Source organism: Ursus maritimus, unplaced genomic scaffold (genome assembly GCF_017311325.1).
Source record: "Ursus maritimus isolate PB19 unplaced genomic scaffold, ASM1731132v1 scaffold_26, whole genome shotgun sequence".
Classification (NCBI taxonomy): Eukaryota; Metazoa; Chordata; class Mammalia; order Carnivora; family Ursidae; genus Ursus; species Ursus maritimus.
Window position 1 is genome coordinate 39908421 of NW_024425119.1, and position 11577 is coordinate 39919997.

The 11577-nt window shown below is 45.7% G+C and overlaps 1 protein-coding gene across 2 annotated transcripts in view; it reads left to right on the plus strand.

Annotated features, from left to right (window-relative positions):
• The window catches only part of SPATS2 (spermatogenesis associated serine rich 2), a 136861-nt gene extending 125903 nt beyond the window's left edge, over positions 1-10958 (plus strand). For both annotated transcript variants that reach the window (XM_040642411.1, XM_040642410.1), the window contains exons 10-13: positions 4346-4455; positions 7155-7257; positions 8490-8704; positions 9739-10958. In XM_040642411.1, the coding sequence (XP_040498345.1) occupies positions 4346-4455; positions 7155-7257; positions 8490-8704; positions 9739-10050 (740 nt within the window). In that variant the 3' untranslated portion in view covers positions 10051-10958. The remainder of the gene's footprint in view (positions 1-4345; positions 4456-7154; positions 7258-8489; positions 8705-9738) is intronic.
• Positions 10959-11577: the final 619 nt, after the last annotated feature.

The following is an 11577-nucleotide window of genomic DNA, read 5'->3' on the forward strand; positions in this document are numbered from 1 at the left end:
TACTGCCCTGGCGTATGAATCCTTTCAGGTGAAACAACTTTACAAGAACCTGGTTTTTTAATATTTTTGAATTTGAATATTTTGAATGTAAAATTCAGTGTGTAAGGGACTGCCTCATGGTATCTGCCACCACAGCATCAGCTTAGGAAAATAAAGTATCCTTGCAGGTGCCTGGGTTTTGTTTTATTTTGTTTTTAGCTTCCAGTGATTGAACAATTCTACTAGGTTTTTTTCTACTTGTCAAAAAATGTTTGGCATCATCAGAGAAAACTTCACGGTTACTTACACATTAGTGTAAACATTATTGTCATTACCTGTCACCGAGCTTTTTTTGTTTTCTCAATTTTAGAACAGTCTTCACTCAGTGTCTGTGACCATTATGTAGGGGAATTCAATGAAATGAGGTTTTAGGATATCATGACTAGGGTTCCTCGAATGCTTACTAAAAGATTCTGGAAGAACAGAGTCTAACTTGGGTAATCGGTGGGGTTTTTGTAGCAATGAACCAGAGACCTGTTTTTTGTCATTTCTGTTAAAGGTTAGGTAGAAGACACACAGCTGTATGGAGAACAGGGAATGTCAGTTGCAGCTTCTGCAATGGCATTGGATGTGGGGCTTTGAAAGCTGCGGGTTTACCTTCATGTGTCCAATGCTGGATTTGTAATTAGGAGGGTTGTTTCTTTTAACCCGCTCTCAAACTGGTAAGAATGGAAATAGGTTGAGATGATGACTCACAATTAAATCATTTGTGTTTATGGTCATGGGCCAGAGGAGGCACGGAGCTGAGTTCAGTTTTGAGCTGAAATGTTGAACAGGTACTCTCCACTGTTTTTCAGAGGTGAGATTTCATTTAAATCGAGGGGTATATCCTGAAATCTCTAAATGTGACAATTTCGGTCCATTCATGTACCTATGTGTCCTATTTTGAAGGTGAAGTTTCAGATAAAACTAGTGAGAAGACATAGTCCTTACTTTTTGAGAAGGTACTTTTTAAAAACAGAACTTTTATAGAAAAGTCCAAGCATATTTCAAAGAGAGAGGCTAATATAATTAACCGCCATCATCCAGTTTCAACTAATTATCAATTCATGACCAATCTCATTTTATCAAATTAAGAGCTAGCGAGTTTTACTTAATTTCATCAATTGTATATCTGTATCTCCTTTCTCTCATGCTAAAAATCCTGGTTCTCTCTCTCTCTTTTTTTTTTTTTTTTTTTTTTTTAAGATTTTTACTTATTTGACAGAGAGCATGCACAAGCAGGGGGAGTGGCAGGCAGGGAGAGGGAGAAGCAGGCTCCTCACCGTGTAGAGAGCCTGACACGGGCTCAATCCCAGGACTGCAGGATCATGACCTGTGCTGAAGGCAGACACTCCACTGACTGAGCCACCCAGGCGCCCCAAGAAACAGTTATTGTTGCAGTGCCCTTCCACAGACACTTAATACGACAGAATCTTTGGTTAGGGGCAGCTGGGGCAACCAGACTGGTCAGATTGATTACATAAACTTTGTCGCTCCGATTTTCTGCTTTGGTGTACAGCAGGCTGGTGGAGGTAAATCCAAGTGTCCCCTTACACACTCTTGGACCTTCAGCCTCTGCAGCGATTGCACAGTCCTCTTCCACAAGTTACACTCCTGCCCACGGAGCCCCTTCTCCTGCAGCCCACCCTGCTGCGGGGGCTCATCCTGCCTGGGCAGTGCGGCTGCTCCGCGAGGGTCATCCAGAGCCTTCTGGCTGCACTGGTGACCATGCTCCCTCTGGGTTTCCAAGCCAACTCTCCCTAGTCTTCTCCTTTCTCTGACCAGCCCTCCTCCGTCTCCTTCTCTGCTCCTCCTCCCCCTGCCCTTCCGCCCTCAAGCCTCCACTCTTTCCCCTCCACATTCCTCTGGACCATCTCCCTCCTGTTTGAAACCCTCCCACCAGCCCCCCATGACCATGAGGACACACAGGAACCTTTTCTTCCTGTGCCCTAGAAGACTGCATGCCTGATTCCCGTCCCCTTACCAGTCTCCTACGCGTCACCTTTAAAAAATCCTGGTTCTCGATGTCACTAAATGTGATTACTCATTTACCAGTACTATCAAGAAGGTGCTTCTTTTTCTTTTTTACACGTAATCATTTTATTAATTTATATGTTCACAGTACTTCCCAGTTTAGAGTTTTTTCACTCATTCGTCTGTGATCTTCACATTAACCTTATGAGGTAATTGGGTTTTCCTATTTTTGTTTTCATTTAGTAAACGAAGAAACTAGTCCTTTGGAAAAGCTGTGACTGTCCCGAGTTATGTAATTGGGTCCTCTGATATGTGTGGAGATCTTGACACATTTCCTCCATGTTAAGATCTATGCTTTTGTCTTAGAATCCTAGAGTGTGGGAACTGAGAAGCAGGTGAATTTGGCAGACAGGTTTTATGTTGGGAGCCAGATCAAGTAGATCATCTGTAACTGTTGGGCCTTGGTGTCAAGAAACTTTTGTCGGCACATTCCTCACTTATTGGAAAGTGTGTTCTTACTGATTTACCTGCCATGGGTAGGGGTACCGCATGGATGGCATACATGGGGCAATCAGGCTCAGTAAAATTGCTAAAGACATTCAGCTCTCTGGACTACCTGATGTAGCTCTTGGAAAATTCTGTTTATTTTCTAACACAAATTTGGCTAATTTCTAAGTAGGTTACAGGATTCTATGTAAAACAGTTAGGAACTGAGTTTGACTGCATGCAACAGAGTGGCCTAAATAAAAGTTCATTTGTCTCTCATGAGATGAAAGGTCCAGAGGTAAGTGATCAGGGTTGGCAGGACATCTCCAAAATGACACGAGGAACCCAGGCTTCTTTGTCTTTGTACCCAGGCATCCTTAGAGTGTGCTTATGGTCAAAATATACCTCCCAAGGCTCCAGCTGAGGAGAGGCAAAAATGCTATCTGCTGACCAAGACTCCTTTAAAGAGTTGTCCTGTAAACCCCGCCCCGTGAGTTCGGCTTAGATCTCAGTGACCAAACCATGTGATAACATAACCAAGTCATGTGATAACATGATTATCGCATCTGTAGCAAAGCCAAGAAATGTAGATTCTTACCTGAGCAGATGGTACCCAAAACACTGGCCTTCCAGTAGGAAGAAAAGGAGAATGGATATGCAGTGGCTCCCAGTCTTTGCCACAGCCCACCCCTCAGCTACCCAACATCCTTCTTTTTTAAAAAATGGGAACTCACTCACCTCCTCCTCAATGGCAACACTTCCGAAGACTCATCTAGTTCGTATCTTCAGCTGAAAGTCCAGGACTGCTGGGTAACTTCAGATCTTTCAGTTCAGGTCTGAATGTGGCATGTCGTGGTCTGGGGTCCCCTAAGTTAAAAGTTAAATGCCCCCTCCTCCAATGTAATACAGATAGAGAAAGAAGAGGATAATTATAGTAAAAAAAAATACCACCTGGAAAAGCAGTGATCTGATCTTACTGGACAGGTATAGCAGAGTCCCTGCCCTTCTAATAGAGAAAGTTCCTTGGTTCATATGGCAGCTCCTACTTCTCCTTCTGCTGGAGGATTTCTTTGGCTCACGTCCTCTGAAGCCCCTGGTTCTCCACTCTGAGAAATTTTTTTTTCCCCAGTGTTGTCTGTGGCCGTATCTATATATCCAGGAGCGTGCCAAAGAATATACTTCTTACAAAGCTGTAAACAATCTAAATTCCCACCGTTAGGGGACTTGGTGAATAGAGATGGTACAGCCACATGGTAGAATGCAGTGTGGCTGTTAACCAGTGAGGGAGAGCCCGCGTATTGATAGTGAATGCACTGTGAGATGTGTTAAGTAAAAATAGCCAAGGTAAGGGGAAGGACCATGTGTATGATATGCTCCCATTCGTGAAGAGAGGGAAGAGGGAGAGAGGTGTGCTGTGTGTGCCTAGAATACATTTGGAAGGATGCATAAGAAATTTTTAACATTGGTCTCTATTGGGGAGGGAACTACAAAGTCAGAAATAGGAGGGACACTTTTACTTTTCATCTTCTACCCATTTATTCTAAGTGAATTTTTTTTTTTTACCCTGGGTATATATTTCTAATTCATATGTTTCTTGATAAAAAGAATTTTTTTTGACTGGGAAGAGGAGAAGGAGAAATGACAAATGATTTATGAGTCTTTATGATTCATAAAAAGTGTTTACCATTTAACTGGCTTCAGAGTCCCTCAAGAAGGTGGAAACTGGACCTTTGGTATTTTCATTTTCTGGATGGGTGGGCAGCTAAGCCGTTGGCTGTCCAAATACATACTGGGAGGCCCATATTTCCAATTCTTCTTTATCCTATTTAGCAGAACATAAGAGTCATACTCTTTTTCTCCACAGTGGAAATTTTGCTCAGCCGACAAAAGAAAGCCGAACTTCTAAAGAAGATGACTGATGTGGCTGTTCGAATGTCAGAGGAGCAATTGGTTGAGCTCAGAGCTGATATCAAGGTAAAACTTCCTTCTCCTTCCTGCCTTTCTTCTTACCCTCGGGGACTGAAGCAGCAGATCTCCATAATTCATGGCCATATCTAATATATTGAACTCAAGATCTTCCCTTCTCAAACCTGGCCCTCTGCCATGTTCCCTTTCTCTGTAAGTGGTACTGTCATCTATCCAGGTGTCCAATCTGGAAACCTCAGGAAATTTCTCCTTTCCCACATTAAATCTATCAGCAGACCCTGACCATTTGACCTCCTACTAAATCTCAGCTCTGATCTTTTCTCCTTGTCTCCCACCACCGTCATGGTCAAGCCACTGTTATCTCTCATTTGGACTTTTGTCATAGCCTCTTAACTGATCCCACCCACCCACTTTGTCCGTGCCCCACCTTCCCCAGCCCTCCATCACTGTTCCTCGCACCACAGTAACCTACTTCAAACCTTCCCCTGCTTTTAGGATAGAGATTGTAATCCTTAACGTGGCCTCTAGGGCTCTGCATGGTCTGGCTGTGCCACCATTTCATTTCACTCCATGCCCCTCCTTGTTCTCTATACTCTGGCCATCTTAGCGTCTCCTTTCCACAAATGTATCCTGTTCCCTCCTGCTGGAGGGCTACTGCATATGCTTTTCGATCTGTACAAAACACACCGCCCACCCACTCCCAGCACACAGATCACTCATGACCTACTCATGCTTCCTGACTTCCCTGTCATATCCCCTGTTTTGTGCCTTCCTAGCATAAAGGGTTCATTTGACTGGTCTGTCTTCCTAGCCAGATGGTAAACTTTATGATGGCAGGAACTGGCGCGTCTCCAGCGCCTAGCACAGTGCCTTGGCACATAGTAGGTATTCAGTAAATATTTAAATAGTTGCAACCATTCTGATTTTATAAGAGAAAATGAGCAGTTCGAGATGATGATTATATTGTAATCTAATGTTTATAACAATGACCGAGGTTCAACACTCATACATTTTACATTCTTATACAAAGAACAGTGTTTCTGAGACAAGGGTGGAAATGTGAAAGAGGTTGAGGTGTTCTTGGGTAGTCGTGGACGCTGGCTTTCTAAATGATGGCCTTTAACCCGTGAGCTATGGGAACAGGGAGAGTTGGCCGCCCCTCGTCCTGACCCTTAACCTCCGCTCTTTCTGACACGTGAGATGTCCTGCCATCTCTAAGAGGAACACTTGGCGCCGAGGCTGTTTCTCAGTCTTTGCAGGGTAAAAACAGGTGGAAGGTCATCGAAGCCGACCTAGGTATCCTTGTCCCCATTCCGACCCAGCCTTTCACTCCCTCCCGCTTCGACCCTACTGGGGTGAAATAGCAGAACAGTCCCATATGAGATTAGTGCTTCTATTGGCTAGAACCACGTTACTGAAAGTTATAGAAAGTCGTCTTCGCGTTGATGCCAGTCAGTCTCATTCAACTTTCTGGAGAAGCCGGAAACCCCTTTGGAAATAGATGAGAGTTCTGGCTCTCACAGGCTTCATCTGTTCTCCTTCCCACGTGGTTAAAAAGCTGCTAGAAATATTTCTGCAGGCTGACTAAGGATCTGTTTCTCTCCACGTTTTCAGTGTACTGAAGTGGGTGCTGTGCAATTTAAATGTCTTATTTCCAGATCATCTTATTTCCGTCATTCCTGTTATGTCTCTGGCTCAACAAACCCTAGAATTTGTTTCAGAATTACTCTCCCACTGAGATTACATGTCTGAAGGCTGTATGTCACAGAGGTTCATGCTTTCCTACGCCGCGTGTACTCTGAAGCCTTAGGACATCAAAGCCCAGAGGGGATTTTGATGTCTCTTTTCCCATTTACTGCTTCTCGATCCATCCCAAGGTTCTGGTGCATTTGATTGTACCCTTGAAAATCCAAGGTGGAATTAGTCCGCCTGCTAGAGGGCTGCTCTGAGGGGTTCAGTTCCGGTAACTTATATCTAGGCCTTTAACTTAACTTTTTCACCTCCTTTTCATCTGGAAAAAAAAAAAAAAAAAAGATCCCAGGCTACCTTGGAGATTGTTTACTGAAAGACACCCCCAGAAGCACTTTATTCCCGACATATTTCTAGTCCCACAGTCGCTAGTTAGTTTTGACCCAAAGGGTGGGTTACTTCTCAGCTCAGTCCGCTTAAAAGGATTAAATTACTTGCAGCACAAACCCTTCTCATTTGCAAAGTTGGCTTTTCACATGAATGATTTTCCATCTCAGGAAGTTGTGCCCATTCTGAGGACTGTAACAAATCCCGCTTCATACAGGGATGAAGCGCGTTTCCTAAGGAAGTTGCTGTCAGAGAACACCAAGCCATCTATTTACCTGGAATCGTTGCTGTGACGGAGGAGCATTTTTGCTGCCTCTGCTTCTGTATAAAATGGAACAATGTGGAGAGTAGCCAATAGTGGAAAGAGGGGCCTCTACACTGTGAACTTTTTCTTCTATCTCTACAATTTATTTCTCTTGATTATACCTAATGGGCTTTGGCCATCATGGAGCATTTCATAAAGCCCCCCAATAGATTTCTCTTTGGGCCTTAAGAAAATGACTGGATTTCGCCAGTCATCCCGCATAGGTAATATGATGGCCATTTTGCAAAATGTGAAGCAGTAAAAAGAAGGCAGCGGGAACTCACTGTTTCATCTCTGTATAGCAGGCTGGTTTCCGCTTGTCTCACCACTTGTCTCACCTGGAGGCTTTCCTTTGTCCTTTCTCCAGCACTTTGTTAGTGAGCGTAAATACGATGAGGATCTGGGACGAGTAGCCCGGTTCACCTGTGATGTAGAGACCCTGAAGAAGGACATTGAGTCGTTTGGACAAGGTAAGATGGTAAGGGATTCTGGGCGCTGGAGATGGTGCTGGGAAGACCCTGCTCGTCAGAGACTGAAGTTGTGGCTTCTCCACTGATTCGTCTTTAGTGCCTCTTGTGTTTTTGTTTGCTTGTTTTTGTGAGAAGTAATTCTGACATACTTAGGAAGTCACCGGATACAGAGTCTTGGAGCTCAGATGGGTGGTTTCCAGCTCCCTAAATTTGCAATGTTAGGAGGCTCTGGAGTCGGACCAAGCTTGAATCGTTGCCTTTATGATAACTCCTAGAGCTTCATTTCACTCCTCTCCCAAATGGAGATAACAATATCTGCCTGGCCTGCCCAGGACAGGTGCTTAAATAATGGCCGCAAGGGGACGGGGAGGCCTCCCCCAACTTGAGAGCTTATAGGAACACATCCGTCAAACACTGAGCTCGGCGCCTTTGTTCTTTCTGTGTCAGTATAATAGTGAAAGGTTGGACCGAGAGCAGTGACTGTGAGCTCAGCATCAGTCCAGGCTTAAAACCAAGAAAAAAATGTAAGAGGTAGTTTTAAGTCATTGAATTCTGACAAAATTTGAAGTGAAAATATTCCTATTTTTCAGATACATTGGTATTTTGAATTTGGGGTTATTTTTTGCAGAAAGAACCTTGGGAAGAAGATACATGTTTGTTATAAAAACTAGTTCTGTTCATGTTTAATCTTGATTATTTATATCTTGCATCATACAGATTTTTTTTTAAAAAGGATTTAGCTTTTTATTTACCTTTTTCTTTCTTTGTGAAGTCAGTCCCTCAGAATGTTCCTGCATAGGAAACTGAACATATGGCCCATACTATTGTTCCTCGGCTTAGTCAGCGGCTGGAGCCGTAGCCAGGAGTTTAGTAGGAAATACTGAGAAGTCATTAGTTGGTGGGGGAACGATCATTCCGATCTTACACTGTTCTCCTGTCTCTGAGAGTTCCTTTACAAAGCAGTGGGGACTCACTAACTGGAATTTAAATAAAAACTTGGAAAAAAAAAAAAAACCCAAAAAACAAAGCAGTGGGGATTTGGAAGCAGTGGAAGAAGAGGGCAGAAGGAAGCTTTTGCTTCCTGTTACCCATTTTATAAGCTTACCTTTACAAGTACTCAGGTACACAGCTCTTTATCTCAAAGTGCTTATTGTGCAATGGAGAAATCGGGAAAACCTTACCCGTCATGCTCTTCCGTCCTGTGACAACATACTTCTCATGTTTTCGTTCAGTGTCCCATCCAAAGAACAGCTATTCCACCAGGTCCCGGTGTAGCTCAGTCACGTCCGTGTCCTTGAGTAGCCCGTGTGGTGCCTCTGCTGCTTCCTCTTCCACCTGTGCCTCTGCTCCCAGCCTTACAAGTGCTAACAAGAAAAACTCGGCACCGGGAGAGACCCCTGCAGCCGCAGCCAACCCCAGTGGCCGGCCCTTCCAGCCTCACCGAGAGGTAACCCAGCTTCCCCCCTCAGCCAGTTACGGAGAAAAGTTACCAGATTGTCACCGTTTAAACGCTGACAGCTCAGTACATTACCTTCCTCTCTTGATGCCCGTTCCACACCTATTTTGAATCCCTCCAGCCCGTGAGTTCCAGAGAGAGCATTGGGTACGTATGTTCCAAACCACCGGCTAGCTTAGGTTTCCTGTTGCCAAGACTGCTGCCTTTCCGAAGTTGGCGGCAGTCCTAGCTGTTGCAGGTAGTATTGCCTGGTAATTAGTCCCCGGGGAGTCATGCCCCCATCTCGAGGTAGCGGCGGGCTCCGCAGAGCGCGTCTGAAGCAGCAGCCCTCTAGAAGCACAGCGCGGAGTAGCGCAGGGACCGAGACCGGGAAGCTGGTGGGGGGGGGGGGGGGGACACCAGGAAGCCGAAGCATAATCTGTAGTTTCCTTTCCTGGCTTGAAGAAGATACACAAGAGCAATCCAAGGCTGTGCTGAACTGGGGTTACACTGGAAGCGGAGGATGAAAATAAAACCCCATCCCGTAAGCCTTCCGGGTTGTAATGTGAAAGATGTCCGAAGTGTCCCAGCAGCAGGATTTAGTCTGTGGCTGGTGATGTATAGCAAAGCAGATGATAATGATGTTTGCTGTTCCAGGTGTTCATTATCTTTACAAATGGCTTGTGATCTGCAGAGTTCAGCCGTGTGATAAGATGCTTGCCCAGTTGAGGGTTGGAACAGCCCAAAGAATGTTCTTTTCTTCCTTCTTAGCTTTCTTCTTGTGCCCAGCCAAAGAAAAGTGAACTCCTCTCCAGTGGAGAGCCTAGGGGTGAAAGGTGGGGCAAACGTAGTGAAGGATTTTGTAATTCTGGTGTAGTGGCTGGGTTGGATTGGCTGACACAATTCTGGGGGTCTTGAGAGAGAACTGAGTCCCGCGCGTGGGATCCCACAATTTAGGCTCTCAGAATACTCCTGTAAGCTGAACTGGAATAGACCGGGCGCCATAATGCCAGAGTGCTCTGAACATTCTATTCTTCTCTCCTCAGGTATTGCCAGGGAACAGACGAGGAGGACAAGGCTACAGGCCGCAAGGCCAAAAGTCCAATGACCCCGTGAACCAAGGGCGACATGACAGTGTGGGTCGTTACAGAAATAGTTCATGGTATTCATCTGGTTCCAGGTATCAGAGCGCTCCATCCCAGGCATCAGGAAACATTAGTGAACGGGGCCAGACCCACTCTGCAGGGACCAATGGAACTGGAGCCAGCATGGAGCCCAGCCCACCCAAGCCCTCGTTCAAAAAGGGGCTCCCCCAGCGCAAACCTAGGACCTCTCAGCTTGGGGCTGTGAACTCTTGAGGGCAGTTCCAGTTGGCCTCTCCTCTACCCCACGCAATTCAACTTGGTAACTGGACTTATTAGGAAACTTATAGTTAGATGTAATAACAAAGAAGTTTACGCATATCACTTTTTATGCCATTCTAAATATTTTTGGTTTCTTCTCTCCTGGTTTCCTCTCTACCATTTTTGGAGGGGAAGCTGTTTTTTCCCTTGACCTTTCCCAATGATATGGATTGATTCTGATTGGTCATTTCCACCTGGAATCACAGGCCACTGAGGCCCAGGTTTCCCGAGGGTCAGCAGTGCCCTTCCCGGTGCGCGGGACCTTTCAGTTGCCTGAAGAGACCTTCCTCGGCACCTCCCTCCAGTTCAGGCTCTCAGGAGGAGGTGGGTCAGAGCTAGTCCAGCTGCTCTTCCGTCTAAGCAGAAGCCACACATTCCCATCAGGTGCCCCCTACACGACAGTGGGACCAGGAAAGGCAGTGAGGGGATTGTGTCCTGCACTGAATTAGCCAGAGAAGGGGACATTTAATTGGTGGAAAGAACACTAGAAAATGTTTGAGAATCTGCCTCTGCTCCCAGAACGTGCCTGAGATTGACACTCAGATCAGGGTTTCCGTCTCCTGCTTGGCACTGTAGCTTAGCCCGCGGTCTCTTCAGAATGCCCAAAGCCTTGTTTTCCTATCACCTTAGACTGCAGTCCGGTCTAGGGAAGTCTGTGGGAGAGGAGCATTTAATTAAAAAAGTCTTTCTTTGTTTCAATGTTTGAAGGTTTTTGTTGTTATTGTTCTCCCTTGTTCCTGAATCCTCTTCTGATCCTCAACCACATTTATAGCAATATAATTAGTGTTGATCTAAGATGTTGCCCATCAAAAAATTGCCGCGGTCTTTATAGTTGAATAAATAAAAACAACTGCGTAAATGTTCCCGCCTTTGTTTCACAGCAACAAATGCCTTCATTTCATTATCCGGTTTTCCTTGGGCCTCGTGGGGTAGAAGTCACTCGGGCAGCGTGTTCGGGGCTTAAATGAGGGTGGCTGATTCCTAAGTCATTTGTCCACTGCTTAGCTTCGGAAGCAGATGAACATGTGAAGGCCGGCGTGAGCAAATGCAGCTGTTCCTCGTGGGAAAGGATTCGTCGTACAGGGAACGGTGACTTTCCAAAAGAAGCTTGCCAGTTGAGAAAAACCACAGCTGCCAGCAGCTCTCCCAGGCAGCCCCTCTCCTCCACTGCCTGCCCCTTGACGGGAGTAGTGAATGTGACGGTATAATTGAGCGCCGGCCTGTAGCAGTGGCACTGGGGCCAGACCCCTCCACCCCGCACCGCCTCCAGCATCTATGATTGAATAACAGCCGAGCATTTTCCTTCTCCCGAGTCTGAAGTCCGGACCGTGAGCGGCAGTGGTGCAGAACTTAGCCGCCTCAGGGCTTCCCTTGGCTCTTCGGCTGCAGCTGAGCTGCCGGGGTTCAGGTTGGTTGAACAGATTGAGAGAGAGAGAGAGAGAGAGAGAGAGAGAGTGTGTGTGTGTGTGTGTGTGTGTGTGT